At 36.2% G+C, this 24,318-nt stretch overlaps 1 protein-coding gene, 1 non-coding gene and 2 pseudogenes across 5 annotated transcripts; 1 reads left to right on the top strand and 3 right to left on the bottom strand.

The window, feature by feature from the left end:
* Positions 1-127: 127 nt before the first annotated feature.
* Positions 128-24,318, bottom strand: RNF212B (ring finger protein 212B). Of its 4 annotated transcripts, none has more exons than XM_011372808.2 (15): positions 24,222-24,318; positions 22,583-22,683; positions 20,693-20,745; positions 19,944-20,018; positions 7,690-7,805; positions 6,995-7,055; positions 6,198-6,226; positions 5,173-5,219; positions 4,910-4,952; positions 4,684-4,744; positions 4,269-4,317; positions 3,281-3,320; positions 2,887-2,987; positions 2,182-2,243; positions 128-703 (listed from the first exon to the last, which is right to left on the bottom strand). In XM_011372808.2, exons 2-15 carry the CDS (start codon positions 22,680-22,682, stop codon positions 638-640), a joined length of 903 nt encoding a protein of 300 aa, XP_011371110.1. In that variant the 5' UTR covers position 22,683; positions 24,222-24,318; the 3' UTR covers positions 128-637. The 4 variants fall into 4 exon arrangements, with proteins under 4 accessions (XP_011371110.1, XP_023393932.1, XP_023393933.1 ...); XM_023538164.1 differs by having other exon boundaries at positions 24,182-24,316; XM_023538165.1 differs by having other exon boundaries at positions 24,186-24,269.
* LOC111747161 lies at positions 6,721-6,840 on the top strand. The gene has a single exon (XR_002783429.1). It is a non-coding gene; the product is annotated as a U5 spliceosomal RNA (small nuclear RNA).
* Positions 9,489-9,612, bottom strand: LOC111747192 (annotated as a pseudogene).
* Positions 9,726-9,845, bottom strand: LOC111747198 (annotated as a pseudogene).

Below are 24,318 nucleotides of genomic sequence, written 5' to 3'. Positions count from 1 at the left end.
TCCAGTGGCCCACTCATTTAATTCCTCACTTCTACCCCTTAGTACCCAAAGAATAAATATTTGATCCCAGTAGTAGTGTTCTTTGCCCATTCCACCATTCTAGAGCTTGTAATAAAGAGAGATGCAGTAGCAATAAAAGGGAATCCTCTTTATTATCTATGTACTTTAGTAAGCTGAAAGTCTGTGTATCCAACCGTTAACAGGAAAATCAACATATGTAATAATAACTAGGCAAAAAAGCAACGAGGCAAATAGAAAAAAAAGTATAAATTAGGATGAGGAACAGAATTATTGGATAACATTGGCAATGGGGGAATGGGAAGCTAAGAAATTAAATCCAGAAATAAAACAATAGCTAATAAACATATGACCTCCCACCCCCAAGGATGAAAAGAACTGTTTTTACCACCTTTGTTTCAAATTGTAAGAAATGAGAAAGCTACATGTATCTTGTAGGAGAAATATAAACATCTTCCTGAAGGACTAGTCTTATATAAAACCTGACCACTCCAAGGAGGTAATACAAGATCAAAAGTACAGAGTGAAAAGAAGAAACCAGGCAGGGGTACATTTCCCAAGGCCATCATGTCTAATGGGTATTACATGCAGTATGTATAGATCAGACCTTGAAGATGGTCTATCTGGGAGTGGTCCATGCTTCTCTCTCCCTGGCTATTCCCATCTGCCTTTGTTGGTAGAGAGTCTGCAGCAGAGGACAGGAAGGCAGATAATGGGTGTTTATAACCAAAAGGGCAAGTCAGGCCCTTTCAAGCCATTTTATTAAGTTTATCAAGACAGCAAACCACTGTTGCTTCCTCTTAGTTTTCTCCATTCCATAACTATTCCAAACTGAGATTTGATACATCTACTGTAACAAAGGCCTTGTTGCTCCTTATAAAACTCTGCAATATTTCAGTGATTTCTGGTGATAATGACAGATGCTAGACATCAAATTATTTTGGAAGACTTGGAACTTTACTACCATACCCAGAGATTTATACCAGGGAGGCAGAACTATGCCTCTGGGGAGGTGGTACTTCCTTCAATGACTTTTCAAATTTATTATGGAAATTTTCAAAAACTACAAAAGTAGAGTAGTAATAATGAACTCATATGTACCCATCACCTAACATCAACAAATAATTCATGGCCAATTTTTCATTTCTACCCTCTCCATTAGATTATACTAAGCAAAACCCAGACAATCATTTAACTTCCTTTCCATAAATATTTTAGTGCTGATCTCCAAAAGATAGACTACGTTAAGAAATGTAACCACAATAGCATGATACCTACCAAAAAACTTAATTCCTCAGAAGCAAATGTCCAACAGATATTCAATTTTCCTCAACTTTCTCATGTTTTTTACAGTTCTTTTCAATCATGATTCAATTGGGGCCCATGTATTTGTAGATGGTTTATATGTTTCTTAAGTCTTCCCATCTGTAGGTTAATCCTTCCATTTGTAGGATCTTAGGGATGTTATTTCCCCAGTGTTGCCTATTAAGGCATAGACCCTAATTTCTTGCTGATGGAAATAAAGGGAATTTTGGAATATGAGAGTAAAACATTTATCTACTTTTGTATGTCCCTGGGGTCACCAGGAGCTTGGCATGAAAAAAAAGGCTTAAATATCCTCAAAACCCAAGCCATAAAAGTTAACTTAAAAGGCAAGACTGGACTTTTCATTGACTAGTGTGCTCCTTTCAAACCTCTTCTCCTTCCTAGGCCTCTTTCCTCCTTTCTGCCTGGATTAGAATCAAATTTACAAAACATTATTTTAGCTATCCCAGAAGAAATAAAAAACTTTTTCTCCCTAGTTAAAGCAGTACTTCTATGCAAAAAATACTTTCCATTGAGAACACTTTTTTGTGAAACTTGGGACTGTCAGTTGTATACACATACTTAGTTCACCCTGGCCAAGACCTCTCAAATTTAGAGCCTTTCACTACTATGTGACCTAATTTTTAAACCCCAAATTAGGAAACTAATCTGACAGAATCTTTGAAACTGAGACCATTCTGGAAAATTGTGTACATATGGTTACCACTTGAAATCCATGTCATTCTCCACTGGTTATATTCTCCCACTTTAAAAGGAGACTAAAAGGAGGCATTTAATGTGCAGGCCTAACCATGTGAATATTTCATACACAGACAAGTTAGACTAGCCAGGGCTCACCTGCAGGACTGGTAGCTGGAAACCAGGAAGACTCTCTAGTGGGGTTCTGCTCTCTCTCTGACCTGAAGGATGGAATGGTGAAAGATAACTTCTTGGGCAGTTCCTCGGTAATGTTACTTGTGGATCAGGGTGAATGAGTAGTTCTTAATCTGCAGGACACTACTCAAAAGGGAAAGCAATTTGCTTAGATTAGCAAAGCAATCTAAGAGGGGGGTTATAAAGTCCCTTCTGTTCCTGTGAGGACAGGATAGAGACAGACAGGTCTGAGATTCGAGTTTATGAGTAGGAAGATGCAGAGACAATATAAAGATTTTGGTGTGCTGTGGCAGGACAGCCCCTTATCATGAGGACTGGTACCTTTTTGAAAAAGATGGGGGAGAAAATAGGATACTGGTTTTATCATTCTCATTCAGAATTGAGCTCCTAGCAACATTCAAACAGGAATTGCAATTCTACAGGTTGACTTTCTGGCTAAATAGCCATACTGGTGATAGGATGAGTACTATTTAGGCAAAATCCAAAACCTCCCTTCGCTGTGAAGGAAATGGAATAATTTAAAAGAATATTAAGGAGTCAAACTACAGACAATGCTTTCTTTTGTGGGGAGGTGGGGGGAATCCCAACTTTTTTTTACCTTGAAAATACTTATTTTAGTATATATGTCAATGGTTGAAGCTAAAAATCCTTTGGGGTTACTTAACTCACCTGAATTGTTGGGGGTGAGGACTCTTGCGTGGCCTGAATCCCCACCACTTAGAGATGGTCTGAAAGAAAAACTCCCCAGTCCAGAGGATGCAGATGAAGGTCTAAGGAGGGGAAATAAAAGCATCAGCAGAGAAAAGGAAAGGTATAGGTAAAAAAACATATGTAAAGGGAAAGCCTATACATTTAGGCCACAGACCCTGCTTGGAAGTGAGAATGAAATTAAGTAATTCAGATGTATATCAGACACAGTACTATTCAACCTTCTCTTTTGTTTACAAGGGAGATTATAAACTTCAGTGGTACAGGCTAGTGGAGAAGTAACCCCCTGGGCTGCTGTCAGAGTGTCACTGTAAAGAGATCCCAAATAAAAGGAAGCATACATAGTGTTACTCACCTATAAGACATGCTGTGAGTGGAAGCTGGCGAAGGGGTTTCTGAAAGGCATAAAATGAGTCTGTGAGATAATCCACCAACTAGAGAAAAGATTCAGGTGTACTCAGGGCCAGGGCAAAGGAACTGATGAGCAAAGATTTTCAATATGTATGTCAAAGAACCAACTTTTGGTTTTGTTGATTTTCTCTATTGTTTTTCAATTCTCGGATTTATTAATTTCTGCTCTAATCTCAATTTCTGCTCTAATCTTTGGTTCTTTGAAATGATCGACAAAATGGTCTAAGCTAGCTGTCTAAGAAAAAAGGAAGAAAGCCTCAAATAACTAAAATCAGGAATGAAATACGGAATATTACTACTAAGCTAACAAAAATAAATTAACTAGAACATCTACATTTTTCAAAGGGGTGAATGCGAAAGAGTTGGAGGGAAATGATTTGGAATGATAATCCAGAAAGAGATTTGCAAATTACAAAATTTCCTCTTTGGAAAGAAAAGGAAATCTCCGATATATTCTCTATGGACTGGCTAATGACTTTGAAAACGGGAGTAACAATAAGAGTTCGAAAGGGAAAGAGTCAAAAAATTAAGTGGGTGGAACCAAAATATTTCTTCACTGGAATATTTTTACGTTTAATACACAGTGAAGAAGCCAGATACCCTTCAGGCTAACATAATCGGCATCTAGTTAACCTTCCTTTTAAACCTAACTTGTACTGCCACCTCGTGGCAATTATAAAAATCCAAGTCAATTTACTCAAGTAATCCATCTCCTGACCAGAAATTTTCAGTGACTTTCTAGCACTCAGATTTTCATTTTCCCCTTATCAGTCTGAGAACAGAAATATCATTATTTGAAAAGCAGTAATATATGTTTGGATATCTGGAATCACTCGATAAAAACAAAGTAAAATGGCATACGATACACAGAAAACTGATGGTGTACGCAGGGAATATGTTGGTTTCTGACACTTTTTTCTCCCCTTTCTCACCAGTATAGGAGTCTCTGGGAGTGCTCCTTTCCTGAAGGCCTCTGGCTCCCTGATGGACAAATAATATCAATCAATAAATATATCCTGATTTTCCGGCCTCCATATTCCTTGCTATTCACCTACATATTAAAGCATATTTTGTTTTCTTGGAGTGGGTATGCTAGTCCAAGAAAGATCCACACTTTCCTACTTCTAACATGAACATGACAGACACTGTTACTTTAGTCCTTGAACACTTCCACTATTTCATTCCTATTCGTTCTCTATGTCAGCTTCTAACATCAGGTCTGCATTGCCAAAAGAAGAGTCTAGGCATGGCAAAAACCAACATAAGTTTAATATTCTTGCCTTAAATCTTTGCTTTCATTTAGCATTAGAAATCTCAGTCTGGAAAGAGAAGGTAACTATTACTTACTTGTCCCATGCTACTAAGACCAGCCACTCTATAAGGAATAGACTCCACTGAGGAGGGCCGACTATATAAGGTGAGACAAAAAGAAGACAAACAAACAAACCTGGTGTTAAACTTTTACATAGACTCAAAGTTTCCTCAGTCCCTATCTCAGCCACCTGTAGGCATTTCTTTCATCTTCCAACTTTTGCTAACAGTTTTAATGTTGTTGTGTAGGCTTCCTACTCACCTGACCACTTGGCTGCTATGCTGAGAACTGGGTCGTGGAGTAACTGAAAAAGAATAAAGTGCAGAATGAAAAACTGCCATCAATAGTGTGCTCTGCCTTGCCTAGCCAATCTGTTGCAGGTGGTTATCTGGTTGTATAATCTTTTCATATCATACATAAAATTAGGAAAATCACTTAATCTCTGAGAGGAAACTATTTTCCTTATGGGAAATGGATATTTACTCATCTCACACAGTTATTTGTACAAAAAATGTTCTCTCTACCTGACTGTGATGGGGAAGTAATGCCCACTGGTCGAGGTGTCATTGACCTGCAAGGGGAAAAAAAAAAAAAGGCAGCTCTAATATCTCTATGTAGAAGTTAAGTGCCACATCAGAGGATAAATCAGATCATTGTTTTTAGAAATAATAGCTTCTTCTTTGGGCAAAAATTGCTTACTATTATGTATTAACAGGTATTACTCCAAAATATAGAGGCAAAGTTTCCATATGAGATTCCTTGACTTTCTAACTCCTTTGGTGAAAACTTCTCTCCATCTTCATTGCCCATAATAGAAGTTATGAAATCCTCCTTTCTTCCCTCAGTGCCTTACCAAGTAATCTCAACTTTACATATATCTATCCATTTGTCCGTCCATTCCCTCACTCTCTCCATCCCCTCCCTCATTCATCCATCCAACAAGCATTTAAGTGCTTATACATCCTAAATACTGAGATTACAAAGATAACTAAAATAGGGCTCCTATCTCTGAGAGGCTCAGCGGCTAGTAGGAGAGACAAAAAAATAAAGTAATGTTTAAGTGTTATAATAGGTATATCAGAAGTACAGAAGTATGAAAGAACATCAGACTAAAACTTCTGTAAGTGCAGAGGCCATGTCTTTTTAAAACCACCAATACAGGGCTGATATTAAAAATATTTAACAACTGGTAGGGTACAGACATTACCAATTAGAATAATTGGTGATGTACACCCAGCACCTGATAAACAGTAGTCGCTTAATGAATATTTATTGAATAAATGAATAATAGAACATCTAACTCTGTCTAATAAAGTCTTGACAGAAGAAATGACATGTGAATTGAATTTTGAATGAGTAGGATTTCAAGGTTAAAGGCGATCATTACAGTCAAGATTTTACTTCAGTACTTTTCAGTGAGTATTTCTTTCTTGGAGAAGTAAAAGATAAGTTCATCAATCATTTCCTCCATCTCAGAGCCCATACAGGAGTTACAGCCAAGAGTCAGAAATGTTCGAAGAGGGCTAGTATGGAGCCTGATAAAACTGACCTGCTTCCTTGGTACCAAGTTGGAGATTCCTATAGATGAAAAAAAAAAAAAATGGGAGTGAAGCAAGCTGCAGTTCAAGAGTCCTAATCAATGGATCTTGTTAGATGACTAAGCTGCAAGGTCACTAGTTGTGGTTGCCAAAATTTCCAATAGGAGAAAAAATAGCAGCAGTGTTTCCTTAGGAAATTTTTAGCTTTGAAGGAATAAAATCTTAGTTCCCCTTCATAAAAACACCTTGGGAATCCTGTAGACTGAAATACGTGGGGAAATATAGGGAGAGAAAGAAAAATGACAGGATTATAATACACTAAAATAGTTACAGCAGTAGGATCAATAGAAACATTATGTAAATACAAACAACATTCTTAGGAAGAGAGAAATGTCTAGGAAATAGAGTTGGAGGGAGAGGAAGGGTCCTGAGGTGTCTTGAGATTTTTGAAGAGAAATTTTAAGTTATAACAGATGCCTCTTCTATAAGAGAGCTTTCTAAATGGTATGTTGTTACTGATATTCGAGAATGGGCATACTCTGATTTATCTTCAAATCATATAAATCTTTCACCTTTTACTAAAGATTTCCGTAGAGAATGGGCTACCAGTGTGTTAAATATTGATCCTTTCAGCCCTCCACAGCCTTCTGTGTCTTCATCCATTTGCTACAGTGTGCTTGTTGTACACATTATCACTTATATGTACCATGATGTGAAAAAGTTTAGGAAACACTATTCTGTTCAGTCTGCTAGACAGATAGGCAAAGTAGGAGAGAAAATAATAGTAAGGGAAATCCATTTCATTCACCTTCAGGATGGCTAGAAATTTCTTCAATTCTCCATTCTCCTTCCTTAAGACAGACAGCTCTCTAGGCAAAAGATGGAAACAATCAGCTCCAGCAGTTCAATGGGATAAAAAACCTGATTTTTATTATTATCAATATCTAGTTAATGCTTATGGAGAGACACTTGCCACTGCATATGGTATTTCTGTCAGAGATCTAGTGATTCAGGGGGACAATGGTAGAGTTTTAATAGTGAGAAGAATCAAGTGGACATTAAAATAAGCAGTTGGTATGATTGCAGAGGAGTTTACACAGGATTCCATTTCCTGTCCACACACACTTCTGGTCTGCTGATGTCAGAAAATTCTCATCAAGGATTCTACTGTTTAGCTTAAGATTTCTAAAATATACCCTCCTAGAGGTAACGTTTCAAATGTCTCTTATCTTATCACTGTAAAAACGTTATATCTGATTTCTCTGAAGAAGCAGTTTTTGATCGGGGGAAGCAGAAAAGGAAAGCTATGAAGGGAGGGGGGACCCTTGAGGGAAGAAAGAGAAAAATAAAATGGAGATTGAGGGAACCAAAAATTCCATACCTGATTTGCTCAAAACAAACATAAACACATGGAGCAATTTTCAGGCTTTGCAACCATAAGAAATTAATGAGCAGCTTATCTGAAAGAAAAAGAGCTCTCTGGTGATTTGATGTGTTACTTACTTGTCCTGGCTGGTCACTGTTTGCTGTGCCTCCTGCACAACTGCTTCTAACTTTGTAATTCTATGTTTATAAAAGGCGATGAGGAGATCTGTTTGTTTCTTCTGGAAACTCCACACCTACTAGGGAAAAACAGACCTTTGACAAACACCCCCATAACTCCTTTCCCCTAACTTCTGGCAACAAAGGGAAATCCATTAATTCATACTTTATTACTGATCATTTTCTTCTGGAGCATCTGGCTTAATTCATGACTCTCCAAAACTAGAGGATTCAGCACTAGGGAAAGCTAAAGCTTTTCATTTCCAGGACAATGACTTTCTAATATCTTAACGGGAACATTCCAACATAGTAGAAGGGCCCTTTAAAAATAAAATCTTTAATTTTGAGCAAGAAGAATGACACCCGAAAAACTTTTTCAAGCTAAAATTGGTTCTGATATAACTTATCAGATTTGTTTGAACTTATCTGATTAGCGAGGACTCAGCTTCTACATTCCGGAGCACTCGTAACCAATTTCCTTTTCCTAAGATATACACACAGAGACAGGCTGCTTATGATGCTATGGTAAAGGGCAAAGAGACACAGAAGGGGATTACCTATTTCTGAATTTTATTTCTGGGCATGGACAAATAATTTTATCTTTTGCTTTACTTTACTATTTGATATACTGATGTGCCTATCATGAGATTACTGAGTCAGATCAAAAGTTAATAATTAGAAAGGGTTTCAGCTTTGTCAGGCTCTACTTTTGAATACACAGCAGTATTTATGTCTCATCTGCTTCTTTCCTACTCTAAACTATAAACCTTTTGTCTAAGGTCCTTCCCTATATCTTGGTATTCTTGTCATAAATTTTTGTTCTCACCTAACTTGCAAGTTGCTTTTGCCACCTAACCACAGAATTGTACTTAAGAGTTTATATAGTCTCTAGTCTCTTTCCTTTCTACTCAAAGCAAACTGTACTAGTTCTAGATAAAGAATTCACTGTAGTCTACTTTATTTTTTTAAAGGTGTTTTCAATAAAAGTAAAACACGTTCACTTTAGAAAATCTGAACAGTGCAGAAACAGAAAAAAAAGTCACTCAGAACTCTAGGAGTTCCCTAAAATGGTAGTGGAGGGAAACAACAAATAGTATAGATAGATGTAATATATATCCAAGAGACAGTATCCTAAACATCCTAATCTACTCTTAGTATCAATTGGCAGTGAAATTAAGTTAGTACCATGCTAGGACCAAGAAAAGCCAAATCCTGCCTAGACAGTTTCTCCCTTTGAGACCACCAAGAGTTATACATGCACAGGAAGCAGACCCCACTGTGGAGCTCCAGGGAGCCAGAATGGAGTACTGGAGGGCCTTTTGCCTAGACCTAAGCAGGCCTACTTTGCCTACTACCCCCCCAAAAATTCAAACCGAAATCTTATATCTAACCATTCCAAGAAAAAAGACCAATCCAAAAAAAACAATCACTAGCAAGTGTTAGAGGAGAGAAACAAGTGGTTTTACCTGATGCTAGAGTACAAATGTTTGGCCTATTTCAAATACATCTACCAAAGATTCTAAAATCTAACTCGGAAATGAATCTCAGTATTTAAAAAATCTCAATTGTTACCAAATTCATTCTGTCTCATTCAAACTCTTCAACCTTATAAAAAAGGTTGGCTTTTTGCGGGGGTAGCTAAAAAAGGAAAAATTTTGCTCACTTTTTTTTTTTTTAGACCCGGTAACCCTTCGTTGACCTCACAGACTGCAAGGACCTTGTCAGTTTACAATCCCTTATTTTGTTTAAATTTATTTTTACGCCTACGGCACCTGGTCTTCCTAGGTTGTCTCTCATCCAAGTACTAACCAGGCCCGACCCTGCTTAGTTTAGCTTCCAAAATCAGATGGGATTGGGCTTGTTCAGGGTGGCATTGCCATAGACTTACTTACTTTATTTGTTTATTTGTTTATTTATTTTTAGGCAAGCAACCCTTAGCTGACCTCACAGATTGCAAGGACCTTGTCAGCTTACAATCCCTTATTTTTTATTTTTTACGCCTTCACCACCTGGTCTTCCTAGGTGATCTCCCATCCAAGTACTAACCCAGGTCTGACCCTGTTTAGCTTCCGAGATCAGGCGGGATCAGGCTTGTTCAGGGTGGCATGGCTGCAGACTCACTTTTTTTTTAAAGTTAGGATTATTTTGTTAATATAATAACAGAGCAGATAACAATAAAAGTAGTTCTGTTGATAATGCTAAACACTGTCTTGATATCTCCAAGTGTTAAATATTGTCTATTTATTGGAATAATGTATGAATATACCTACTTCTAAACCCAGATTCCTCTCATATCTCCATACTAGGGTAAGGGTATCTTGGTCTCCATCATGCTCTGGATTCCCATTCATTTTAGAACTGATAACATGGACCATGATTTTTATTTTATTTACTGAAGAGAGTATTTTAAAATTTCAGTTCTGAATTAGGTCCAGTTAATAGCAAGAGGTTGGAGAAAAAAAAGGAGGAATCACCGAAAGATACTGAGAGAGGCACCATAATGGAAGCAAAGGGGAAGCTCAATAGTTTATTATAAGACAAGATATTTTGGTCCAACATGGGGTGTGCATTTTACTGCCTTATTTTTTAAAAAGTGGTTTTGTTTATTCATAAAAGTAATACATATTTGAAAATGAATATTAGTTTGACTGACTAAATTTTTTGTACTAAAGAATGACTTTCCTAATTCTTATTTTTAAATGTAAGGTTTTTTTAGTTGAGATTTATATTCCCATGAAATTTAATGTTTTGAACATTTATAAAGGAGTTGCTAAGTTTGAGAAATTTACTTTAAAGGTAAATTCACTATCTCCCTTTGACACTCAAAATCTATTAGTTTGCCTTAAATATCTTTTGTGAAACTGACTCCTTCATTCTGTAATATCTAAAGGTCTTAGTATTTTAAAATTATATCTCGAGGTAATCATACGATTGAGAAAAGGAAATTTCTCTTTATAGATGTATTCCAGCTTTAAAAAAATGAGAAAGGAATAACAATTAAAATATTAGCATTTTGCAACTCCTAATGAATTATGGATCTATGTAAAGTTCATCAATGGCTACCATCACACGAAGCAAGAGAAAGACGACCATTATATACCTTTTGGTGGAACACAACACTGCTATATAGTATTCTTGCCTCCCACCCCTTTAATCAAATGATCTGATTAAGCCTAAATCTAACTATTAACTTACCAGAAACACAGTGCACAGACAAGCACATGACTCTGCGGGAATATAATGAACAAAATCTACACTGTGAACAACTCCATAGGACAAAATACCATTTTCTTCAACAATAATAGGAAATGAGAGGAAACTTACAGTTTAAATGAAACTTAAGAAATATAACCAATTGAACTGTATAGACCTTCCAGAAACTCAACTCAAAGTTTTAAAATGAGACAACTGCAGAAATGTGAATGCTGACTGATTAGTTGATAATATCAGGGAATTATTATTATTTTAGCATTAAATGGTTATATTTAAGAAGAGTCCCTATGTTTTAGACATACACTCTGAAATATTTACAGATTGAATGATGTAGCATCTAGGTTTTAGCTTTAAAATAATCTAGATGGGGTGGCAGTAGGTATAGATAAAGGAAGACTGATAATTGGTGAAGCAGGGTAACGAATACATGGAATTGGAAATACTAAGATGAATAGCTTTGTCCTTTAGTAGCTCATCATCATAGAGTAGAAGAGACATTCAGACAAATAAATAAAACACAGATGATATGCAGTATATGAAGCAGTATATGCCGTATAAGAAGTATATATGAAGCACAAAAATAATGATTAAGAGGTAATTATTCAAGCTTAAGAGTGTGGAAGTCAGGCATTTCAGGCACAGAGTTATGTATGAATCTATATGGTATATAAAAGATCTGCAAAGAACTAAGTCTATTTTATAGAATAGGTAATAAATAACCTACCTAAGAACTTATGTTGGTATATAAAATGTGAGGTGGTAGTTGTGGATGAGATTGCAGAGGTTAGGAGGAACCAGATCATTAAGGGAACCAGGTGTCACTCTCAAGAGTCTGAAACTTAGGTGATGGAAAGCCACCAAAGGGTTTTGAAAAGGCAATTACATTAAGATTTGTCACTGAAATAGATTATAGTGGTGCTCGGAGAGAATAGACTTGAGCAAAAAAGAACCCTAAAAATGCTTCCTTATCAAAAGCAATTGGAGGACTATTAATAAGATGTCAGAGGTACCCAGACTGAATGGGAGAGCCACAGCAGCCCACTAAGTTGGGAGTTAAGTTTTGGGTTGCACAGTTTGCCATCAAAACAATATTACCTCTTACACTGGCTTACGGTTGGTTCATCGACCTCCTGCTCAAAGGTGATAAAGAACACAACTATACTGTTTCAGAAGTCTTAAACACTGACAGATTAGCTTCTGCTTTTTAGGTAAAATAATCTTAGACTAAATAAAACCTTTCTACAAAGGCAGCACTGATCGTCTCAGTTGATTGACTTTTTAATTCAAATGAGGGATGAAGAACTTCTACTGATAAGATCAGGTCTTGACCTGATTTTATTCAAATGGTATGTATCATAGTTATTTATGTATATATTAGCAAAACATATGACTTCAAAGTCAGCAAACTACTGACCATGGCTAGCTACCTGTTTTTGTAAATAAAGTTTACTGGAACACAGGCATACTCATTTGTTTACATACTGTCCTTGGCTGCTTCTCTGCTACAATAGCAGAGTTGTGTAGTGCAATAGAGATTGTATGCCTGCAAAACCTAAAATATTTACTGGTCCTTTTAGAAAAAATTTGTCAACCTCAACACTAAATTTATGAAAGTTTCTATATATCTATTTGTATCTTTTTCTCTGAATTTGTATTTCTTTGTGAATCTATATCTTTCCCTCTTTTCCTCTTAATCTCTCTTCTCTTATTTCCTACTCTATTTGTCTGTTCTTTCTACATGTATTTATTTAATGGACAGTTATGTTACTTGTTCTTAATTTTAAAGTGGATAGGCCCAACAGAACAGGAGAAAATGTTTGCAAATCATGTGTCTTGTAAGAGACTTATACCTACAATATATATAAAAATTTTATAACTAGTAATAAAAAGACAACTTAATTTAAAAATGGGCAAAGGATGTCTGAATAGACATTAAAGAAGATATACAAATGGCCAATAAGCACATGAAAAGATGCTTAACATCATTAGTCATCAGAGAAATGCAAATCAAAACCACGATGAGATATCACTTCATACCCACTAGGATGGTTATAATAAAAAAGATAGTTAAAAACAAGTGTTGGTGTCCCAAGGCTATGGAGAAATCAAAACCCTCATATACTGCAGGTAAGAATATAAAATGATGCAGGCACTTGGGAAAACAGTCTGCCAGTTCCTCAAAAAGTTAAATATAGAGTTAACCATCTGACCCAGTATTTCAACTCCTGTGTATATATCCAAGAGAAATGAAAATATATGTCCACACAAAAACTTATACACAAATGGTCATAGCAGCATTATTCATAATAACCCCAAAGTAGAAAAACTGATGAATGAACACATGAAATGTACATTCATCTATGTCATGAAATCTTATTTGGTCCTAAAAGGAAATGAAGTACTAGTGAAGTCCTAATACATGTTACAATATGAATAAACCCTGAAAACATTACACTTAGTGAATGCAGTCAGTCACAAAAGACCACACATTGTATGATTCCACATTTATAAAATGTTCAGAATAAGCAAACCTATATGGACAAAAAGTAAATTAGTGATTACCCAGGGCTGGGGAGGGTGAAGAGGATTTGGAAAGTGTCTGCTAATGGGTATATGGGTTTCTTCTGCAAGTGATAAAAATCTTCTAAAATTAGGTAGTGGTTACTGCACAATTATATACTAGAATGAATATACTAGAAACCACTGAATTACACACTTTAAAGAGGTGAGTTTAATATGTAAATATATGTCAATGAAGCTGTTATTTAAAAAGTACACAGAGTATTTTATACTTCTCTTTGAAAACAATTAAACAATACAAACTCTTCTTACTTATGTGGTCTTTCATTATCTTCCTGTAGGCTTGTGACCTTTCATAATCTACAAGTTTTCCACAATATTCTTTAAACTAATATAGTACATCTTTCAGAATGCTTTCATAAACATAATTTAATTAGCTCTTTACAAGAACTAAGATGAGTATAACTGTTTCTCATTACATGTAAAGGAGCATGAATGGTCAAAGAAATGAAGTTACAAGCTAGCAGCCAGATTTAATCTTAAGATTTCTCTCCAACAGTTTTTCCAGCATTACCACTTTCCTATATTTCACACACATTAAGGGAAAACCTCAACAGGAAAGATTATTCTATTCATTCTTTCAAAAAGTATTTATTGAATTATCCTATGTTCCTGGTACTATGTCAGTAAGATTGACACTGTCCCTGTGTCTTCATGGGAAAATGTACGTAAGTAAACAGAAAATTATAATACAATACAACAACATGGTGTTATACGCTGTGTGTACTTATCTATGTATATGTTTGGGGACAACATGTTCCAGACAGATGGAACAGCATGAAGAAAGGCCCAGAAGCAACAGAGAAAATTATTTATATAAATAATTAAAATAGATTAGTCTCTGTACTATAGTGAGGGGTTGGATAAAAGATGAGACTGAAGAGAAAAGCAGGGACCGATGCATGTCTGGCCTTATGGGCCATGTTAAGGGGCTGAGCTTTATCTTCTGATCAATGGTTGTATTGAATAGTTTTAAATAGGAAAATAACATGATCATACTTCTATTTAGAATGATTTTCTGGCCTCAATATGGAGAACTGATAGGAAAGGGGAAAAGACTGGAGGAAAAAGATCTATTAGGAAGTTACTGCAGTAATCCAGATGGGAAACTATGGTAGACTGAACTTGGAGGCTGAGGATGAAGTAGAGATTCAAGTATTTTAGAGAGACAGAACTAACATGATTTAATTATGAACTGGATATGAAAAAAGAAGAAAAAAATCAAGAATGACTCTAAAGACTTAACTGTAAGACCTGAAATCATAAAACTCCTAGAAGAAAACATAGGCGGTAATCTCTGATACTGCTCTTAGTAATATTTTTTCTGATATGTCTCCTTGGGCATGAGAAACAAAAGAAAGAAATAAACAAATGGGACTATATCAAACTAAAAAGTTTTTGCCTAGCAAAAGAAATCATCAACAAAACAAAAAGACAATCTGCTGAATGAAAGAAGGTATTCACCAATGACATGTCTCTTAAGGGGTTAATATCCAAAATTTATAAAGAACTCATACAATTCAACACCAAAAGAACCCAAACAATCTAATTAAAAAATGGGCAGAGGGCCTGAATAGACATTTCTCCAAAGTGGGCATACAGATGGCCAACAGACATATGAAAAGATGCTCAGTACCACTAATCTTCAGAGAAATGCAAATTAAAACTGCAATGAGATATTACTTTATATCTGTCAGAATGGCTATCATAAATAAATCGACAAACAAGTGTTGGCAAGGATGTGGAGAAATGGGATTGTATTGTTGGTAGGATTGCAAATTGGTACAGCCAATATGGAAAAGTATGGAGGTTCTTGAAGAATTAAAAATAGAACTATCTTATGACCCAGAATTCCACTTCCGGGTATTTATCCAAAGAAATCCAAAAACACTAATTCAAAAAGATATATGCATCCCTATGTTAATTGCAGTGTTATTTATAATTATAACAGCCAAGATATGGAAGCAACCTAAGTGCCCATCAATAGGTGACTAGATAGTTGTGGTATATATATATATACACAATGGAATATTACTTGGCCAGAAAAAGAAAGAAATCTTACCATTTGCGACAACATATATGGACCAAGAGGGTATTATGTTACGTGAGATAAGTCAGAGAAAGACAGCTACCATATCATCTCACTTATATGTGAAATCTAAAGAACAAAATAAATGAACAAACAAAACAGAAACAGACTCATAGATACAGAGAACAAACTGATGTTTGCCAGTTGGGAGGGGGATTGGGGAGCTGGGTGAAAAAGGAAGAGATTAAGAAGTACAAATTGGTAGTTACAAAATAGTCATGGGGATTTGAAGTACAGGATAGAGAATATAGTCAATAATATTGTAATAACTATGTATAGTGCCAGATGAGTACTAGACTAGGGAGATTACTTCATAAATTATATAAATGTCTAAACACTATGCTGTACACCTGAAACTAATATAAAATAATGTTGAATGTCAACTGTAATTGAATAATAATAATTTTTTAAAAAGAAATCAAGAATGACTCTAGATTTTTGGTTTGGTCATTATGTAGATGGTGGTTATCACTCACCATGATAAACACAGGAAGAGTAGCCTCTTTTCCTGTGTGTATGTGGTTGGTGGGCATGATGGAGTGCTATTAAGAACAATGAGTTAAGTTTGGAACATGTTGAATTAGGGAAGATATCAAGTCAGCAAATATATGTATGACTCTGGAGAGATAGATGACAGAGAGATAGAGAAATAGAGAAATAGAGAGATAGAGAGAGAGACAGACAGACAGACAGACAAAGGGAGGAAGGGTAGGAGAGGGAGAAAGAAGCGGGTGGGGGAGAGGGAGAAAGCATGCGTGAGAGCATGAGCACTCTCATTCATTCAGCAGACTTACTGAGTACCTCCTATGTAGCAAAACTAATCATTGCAGGGTATACAACATTGAACAAAACACAGTTAGTCCCTGTCTCTATGGAGCTTATAGTCTATGGCAGAGAGTAAAGGGGGAGACCTAATTTAGATATAGTGATCAGCAAAGGCTCTTCCTAGGTGACAATTAAGCTGAGATCTTTACTGGAGATAATAGATAATAGATTTGGAAGTCATCTATATGTTGATGATAACTAAAGCATAGGAGTGGATGAGATTATCCATGCACAGTATAAAAAATAAGGGAAGTACCTAGTATAGAATTCTGTGAAATATAACTATTTAAGAGCTAGACAGGAAAAAGAACACAAAGAGATAACAGAAGTTGGTTATGGTAGCCAAAGGAATAATATTTTAAGGAGAGAGTGGGTCTCAAATGCTGAGAAATCAAACACAATAAGAACCAAAAAAAGCATTCATTGGATTTGATAACAAGGAGGCTGTTGATGTGCTTGTAAGAGCAGTTTCAGTGAAACAGTATAAAACCAGACTGTAGAGCGTTGAGGAGAGGCTTAGCATAGTTCTCTTTCTCAAGACTACTCACCACACTATTATGAGGGTCACCATTGATCCACATGTTGCCAAATCAAGTCAACCCTCCTTTGCACTCATCTTCATTTTTCAACAGTATTTGACTCAGCTGGTTATTTCTTCCTTTTAGAAACACTTTCCTTTCTTAATTTCTGTGACATCACGCTCTCCTTGTTTTCACCTCTTTGCTAACTTCTCTTCTCCTGTACCTAATCACTAGATATTGAAGGAACTCTTTCTCTGGGTGATCTCATCTAGTCCCAAGGCTTTAAAAACTATCTATACCCTGATGAGTTCCACACTTACTATCTCTATTCTTGACCTATGTCCTGAGCTCCACAATAGTAAATTTATCTGCCTTTGTGATTTTTCCTCCTGGATTTCTAATAAGTATCTGTAACCTAATATGTCCAAAATGGTATTTTCCCTCAAAACAGTCTTTTCAGTCTTGGTAAAGGGTACAATCATCCCACTTAGCTGTTTAAGATAAAAACCCAGAGGTCTTCCTTGATTCCTCTCTTTTTCTCATCTTCCACATCCAAATGAACAGCAATTCTACTAGTTCTTCCTAGAAAACACATCTCAGATTTAACTACCCCTCTCCATTTCTACTGCCACCATTCTAGCCCAGTCTTACTTAGATTTCTCTCATAGCCTCAACTGCTCTCCCTAGTTCTACTCTTAATTTCTCTATGGTCCATTCTCTACTCATCAGCCAGATTCTCTTTGAAAATGATATATTGGATAATGCCATTTCCTTGCTTAAAACCCTTCAATGGTATCCCGCTGCACTTAGAAGAAAATCTAAATTACTTACCATGGCCTACAAGTCCCTATACTATCAAGCCTCACTCTCTGACCTTATCTTAAATTAGTTCTCTCTCCCTCCCTCCCAGCCTTAATGTGTATTCATTCATTTAACAAACATTTCTTATGCAGCTAATTTGTACCAGGTACCTAGTTAGGCATTGGGCAATACAAAGATGATATCGGACTTTCAAAAGCTTCAGTTTAGTAAGAGAAACCGACATATGAACAAAAACATTAAAACACTTTTGCAGAGTTAAGTACTTTTGCATACTTAAGAGCAAGTGGGACAGGAATACAAAGGACAGAGCCAAAATCTGCCTACAGGAATCAGAGGTGGCTTTTCAGAAGAAGAAACAATTAACTGGCATGCATTTGAAAGATGGCTAGTTGTGGATATGCAGTCTCTGACCTGGGAATAGAAGAAATCTAACAGGTCTGTATGGGGCTCTCCAATCCTCAAAGATAGTTAGTTTTATCTGAAGGTGAGTAAAGAATTCGAAACAGGTAGCTTGATCAACTATTGGCTATATAGTAGTACAGCAGAAAAATACCCTTGTCAGGTCATTACAGAGATTGGGGATAATTAAAACATGAATGGATATTCAGATCAACATTCCATTAATTCAACAATATTTTGAGTGTCCACTACATATTAAGAACTATTTGAAGAGCTGAGCATACGACAATAAACAAAACCAACCAAATCTCTGCCTTCATGGAGCTTACTACGTTCCAGTGCAGAATTCAGACAATAAATAAATATATTAATATATTATATAACGTTAGAGATAAGAGCTATGATGAAAAATAAAGTAGAGTAAGAAATAGAGAGTATCTCAGGTATGAGAGTCAGTAAATGTCTGACTGAGAAAGGAAAATTAAGCAGAAGCCTGAATGAGGCAATGTAGATATTACCTGGATCAGTTACTCAAGTTCACAAATTAGGAAAACACATTTTCAGACATTGCTGACTTTACCAAACTGGCCCTTCACTAAAGTGATGATTAACTGAGCCTTTCTATTTATTTTATCTTGATTATTTGACCATGTATAATTGGTCTCATGATTAGGTAGGTTAAGATTCAGACTGCATATAATTTCCCTACTAATCATTAACTAATCCTGGGTTTAGTTACTAACCAAAGGTCTGCTCTTTCTCTTGTTCATGTGACCTTGTTTACTTTTCTCCTTCAGTCTCAGCTGGATTTTACCTCCCCATAATGTTAAATAGTATCTAAAATATGACAGTTCACTCAAGCAGCTAAAAGCAGGAAGCAGCCAAAGCCTCAATTCCCCTTCCTCTAACTCTAGAGTTAGGATTAAGGGTGAGACACTAAAGAAAAATTAAATCTACCATCTTTAGCCAGAAAATGACTAGGGCTCTTCCTCATGTTTAGGAAAGGGATAGTCTCCTAAAAATGAGAAGGAAGAGTAGAAGAACAGTAATAAAATCTCAAGAAACATGCCAAGATTGGAATCTCATGAGACTATGAAATAATCTCAGTGAAGAATTGGGGAGGGGAGGGAAAAACTAAAGCTTTTACAATTTGGGAACTCTCTCAAATGATTGTCCTGCCTTCTCTCTAGGTTCTTCTATATTCCTATTGCTCCTGACCAAGTCAATGGTCTGCCAACATATGATGCATCAGGAAAAGAAAAATATTTTCTACAATTTGGGCAACCAAATTTAGGCAACCAAGTATGAACACTAAATAAAGAATTAAATATATATACATTACTAAGAAAAGTTACTGAAAAGTGAGAATGGGAAACAAGAAATCCATTCTTGAACTTAAGTCTATAAGCAAGATTGAGAGACCACTAAATCCATTGTTTGCAGGCCTATATATTCAAATCAGTTTTTAGAAGATTCATTAATCTACACAGAAAGATGATAAAGCTCCCTAGACCCTTCTTTATCCTTAAAAATTAATAGAACAAGGCAAGATATCAGCTGCATCGTTTTTACAGCCTATCACAGATTCTGGGTCAGTAAAAAGTTAACTGTTGAGGTTTGTACCATCAGTGAAGAATGCAAAAAGAACAGCCAATTTCTCCCCATTGTGTATAAATGGAGTCTAAAGAGAACTTTTGATAAAGAAATAAGATGCAATTAAAACTTGCCTGGAGAATCAGATTTTTTTTCACTTTTGTTTCTCATACCTGAGAGATGTGATTAAAATGCTGCAAAGCTGTCTCCACAGGGTTTCTGAAGTACATCTTCTCCTGAGGTTTCATCTATGAAGAGAGTAAGACAAACAATGAGCATATCCATAATGGAATAAAATGAAATAAAATACTGGCAAATATAGCAAAGGATGTACTACTTTTTTTAAAGCGCTTGGTAGTGTAGTGGTTAGCACATCTGCTTTACATGCAGAAGGTCCTGGGTTCGCGCCTCAGGTGGAGCCACGAACCATACCCTGGGTGCATTAGCCCCTGGGTGCACCGGGCCCCCCAAGTGCACCGGGGGTGCCAGGCCCCAGTGTGTACAGCGAGCGTGTGGGATGAGACACCCCGCCTTCAGAGATCCAGTTCTTAAGGGGAGATGGCAACATTTGCAGGTCAGGGGTGGAAGTGGTGGTGGTGGGAGGAATTAAAGAGGGGCAAAAAATAAATAAATAAAGCGCCTGGGATCATTTCACTGCGCTAAGTGAGAGGGTGATCACCACTGCTCTAGGAGATGTAGACTATATATCCTAATTCGCCTTACCTTAGGAGCTACAAATAATTCTTCTATCTGTTGTTTATCCTCCCCCCCCTCCTTTTTTTAACTGCTATCATTGAGTTTGGTTTCTTTTCTTTTCTTTTTAAATTTTAGTGCTTAGTTGCTCATCAATGATACTCTTTGTATACTTCCTATAGGCCAGGAATGGGATAAGATGGTCTGTGGGAGGGAATGAAAAACTTACATTATCAGAAAGAGCCAGATGCTTGCAGGCAGCTCTACAAATAAAACATTTTCCTAGCGGGAGAAAGAAAAAAAAAAAATGTTTGGTTCTCATAGACAAGAGGTAAGATTTTCCTAGAGTACATGGTAACAGTAAAGTAGGCTAGCAAGAGAAGAGGGTTCTTACTGAATTTAGAATACCGTTTGCTATAAAAGGACATCAATATGAGCTCTGTTCTCTAAATCAATATTTCCAAACCTGCATGTTGATGACAAGTTAAGACTTTTGCACTGTACCTCTACTTATCTCCCTCTCTATGAATTTCCAACTTTCTTCTGTGGGTGAGGGGGTAAAGTTCTAATGTCCCGGCAGAAGTACTGGAGTACATTTATAAGAGTACTGGGAAGAATATAAGAGTACCAATAATACCAACTTTAAGTTACTCTTTTTTATCCTATCTACCTCACAGTAGGCACATATTAGGTACTGTAAGAAACTCCCCAATTATTCCTGCCCTGTTCTCACTTTGCTAATATTCCTGGTTCCTGTTCTGAAGCTCTCCTACTCTCATTCTCTAATTAACCCATTCTGAAAGATGAGAAAATTAAAATTCCCAATCTTTCCTTGTAAGTTGAAATTTTAGTAGTGGTGCTGGTTATTAAGACAAATGCCATGTCAGGAGAAAACATCACATGACATATACTTCACTCAGAGAAACCATTCCAAAGTGAGCTGCTTTGTTACATTAGCAGGTAACTTAAAAGGGTCATGAGATTCATATAGAGAAAAAAAGCTTGTCCAGAGGCTACCTAATCTGACTCTTCTTTCCTTGGGGACTAAAGGTTTTTCCCAGCCTTCCCTCCATATTATGGCCAGAATAAGGTAGCAAGTGCAAACTATTCTTCTATTTAAGAAAAACACAAAACAAACTTTCACAGCTTTCCATCACCTGCAGGATAAAGTTCAGGTTCTTCAGCTTGGCGTATAGAGTCTTCCATCATCCGGCCACTGCCTACCTCTCTAGCCTCATCTCTCACCATTTCTTACCTATTTTTCATGCTCTACAAATCTCAACTATGTGTAGTCCCCTGCACTATGTTTTTATGATGTGGTATACCATTATACATGCTGTGCTCTTAAACTAGAGTGATCTTCCCTGCCTTAACCACTTGGCAAACTCCAGTTTGTTATTCAAAACTTTATTAAAGCAACACTTTTTATGAAATCTTCCCTGATCCAAGTACCCTATCCTAAGTCCCTCTTCCAGGCTATTTCTACACCTTGTAAAAATTTTAGCATTAAAAAAACAAACAAACAAACAAAAAACCACCACTTTAAATTCAAGTCTCATTTCTAAGACTTAATAGCTGCAAGAACTTGGTCAAACCACTTATCCTATCCGAACCATTTCCTACTAATAATTATCTCCTGGTACTGTGGTGAGAATAAATAAAATTGGTACATGTGAAAATACTTTTTAAATTGCAAGGGTATCACCACCACCATCACCATCACAATCATCCTTTCTAATCAAATTGATTTCACAGACTAGACAGACCACTTCCCATTAGAAATGGCTAGTTATCAACAAAACTTTCCCCCATTTCTATTTGTTATTCTTATTTCTTCTCTCTCGTCTAATCTGTCTGATAATCTCGTGGCTTTCCCTGCTACAGGCTTCAAAATACTGACAAGCACCTTTTGGTGCTCAACTAATGGATATTCCATTTGCTAAATCATTCTTTATTAATGGATTCCTCCGATTTCCACAATCAACAGTTTCCTACCATATCCACACCACCTTTGACCTACTAAGTGATTTTTATCCCAAGTCACACAGAGAAATGGCTAATCATTACTTCTAGGTTAAAAACATTTTTGCCTGAATCTAAAAGCAGTTAAGTCACTTACCCAGAGTCACACACTTTCTACAGAAAATATGGCCACAGTTGGTGACAAAGAAATGGGCCCCATCTTTTCGGAAACACCGGTTGCAGTGAAACCAATCCATTCTGGAGCATATAAAGAAAAAAAAATAAGAAAAATCTGGGGTGTGATAGAATTAGAGCTGTTCTAAAAATCTATGTAACAATGTTCGCTTAGCTTCTGCTATCTTATTGGGATGTGGGCATATTATTGTGGGTATTCCAACTTGTTTTAAGGAAGTACATAAACTTTTCAAGTGAAAAAATCAGATTGCAGACTGTATCATTTTTTAATAAGAAAAAATATATATTAGGAAATAGGACAATGATGAGATTCTTTTTGAATGATGTGATTATGGGTATGTGTGTGTATTGCCTTTACACATTTTTGCTTTCCAAGTTTTCTGGATTAATTCATGTATCAATTTGTAATTAATCTTTTTAAAAAAGAATCATCCATTTATTTCCTAATAGTTTCCTACAATACCATGAGATGAAACCAAGAAGAGTGGACCAAATAGAGAAGATCACATATTAGACACTTGGGACACATTTTAACTAAGGGAAATATGGTTTGTGAATGACAATGTTGTCTCAGCTTGTACACTTTCCCTTCTACTCTACAGAAACTAGATCTGGGAAGGGCCTTGAAAATCAAATGTTTTGTCCAATCCCAACATTTTTCAAAAATGTACTTGCTGTTTACTGAAATTCAATGATTTGTCCAAAGGTCCATCTTTAGTTAGTGGCAGCTCTAGGATTAGAACCCAAGTCTCCTTATTCCTTGTGTCAAATTTCTGCTACCACATTAAGTAAGCCTTTTTGTTAGACCTGGCAACCATACATTTTGTTTTCTGCAAATACTATATATAATTCCATATACTTTATATAATTCCATGTAATTTGTTAAATACATAACTATGAAAATGTGACCTTGTAATATTTTTAAATGAAGAACTGACATGTCAAAAATACAAAACTGAGCTGATATAAATGGAGCTGTAATTAATTCATGTTTAATGAATCCATGTTTAATTTCATAAATATGGTATCGAAGAATATAATATCTATGTTTGGTTTCCTTTAAAATTAAATTGGGAAAATATTCAAAAAGGAAAAAGGAAAATAATTTTGCCCCCACCGAAGTCTTTTCTTTAAAAAAAGTTTTTAAATGTTTTATGGAGAGGTTTGCTGAAAGAATGACGGCTATTTTCCATCACATTTTAACATTTTTTGTCACATAATGTAAGATTCACGATAAAAGCTTACTGAATAAACAGTTCAATGGAACGGTGTTACACAGTTAAGAGCCATGAACTTCAGATTTCTATCTGTTGCTCGGGATACACTAACTTCTACCAGGAAGTGAGTCTACAGAACTACTGAAAAGCTCCCACCATATATGCCCTGGTTTCTTTAAGAGCAGCAACAACAATTCTAGTCAAATGAATTGGCCAGATGAACCCCTATAAGAAAGGTAATTAACGGGGTTTGTGAAGGTAAGACTCGCCAAATTTCTAGAGGTAGTGGGGATTGAGCAGAGTCTCAAATTTACCAGTAGTTATTGTTTAGCTGCCTTCCCTACCCACTTGGCCGCCGTGATCCCAGAAGGCTTTGGATCTCACCGAAATCATCCAGTGCTCCTCACGAAGAGCTGGAAATGGCGGGAAAATATACAGCAAGCCTCGCTTCAGGGAGAGGCAAGAACCTGGGCGTGGCCCG

This window comes from Pteropus vampyrus, unplaced genomic scaffold (genome assembly GCF_000151845.1).
Source record: "Pteropus vampyrus isolate Shadow unplaced genomic scaffold, Pvam_2.0 Scaffold213, whole genome shotgun sequence".
Classification (NCBI taxonomy): Eukaryota; Metazoa; Chordata; class Mammalia; order Chiroptera; family Pteropodidae; genus Pteropus; species Pteropus vampyrus.
Note: the sequence above shows the minus strand (reverse complement) of the source record. Positions and strands in the feature narration are given on the sequence as shown.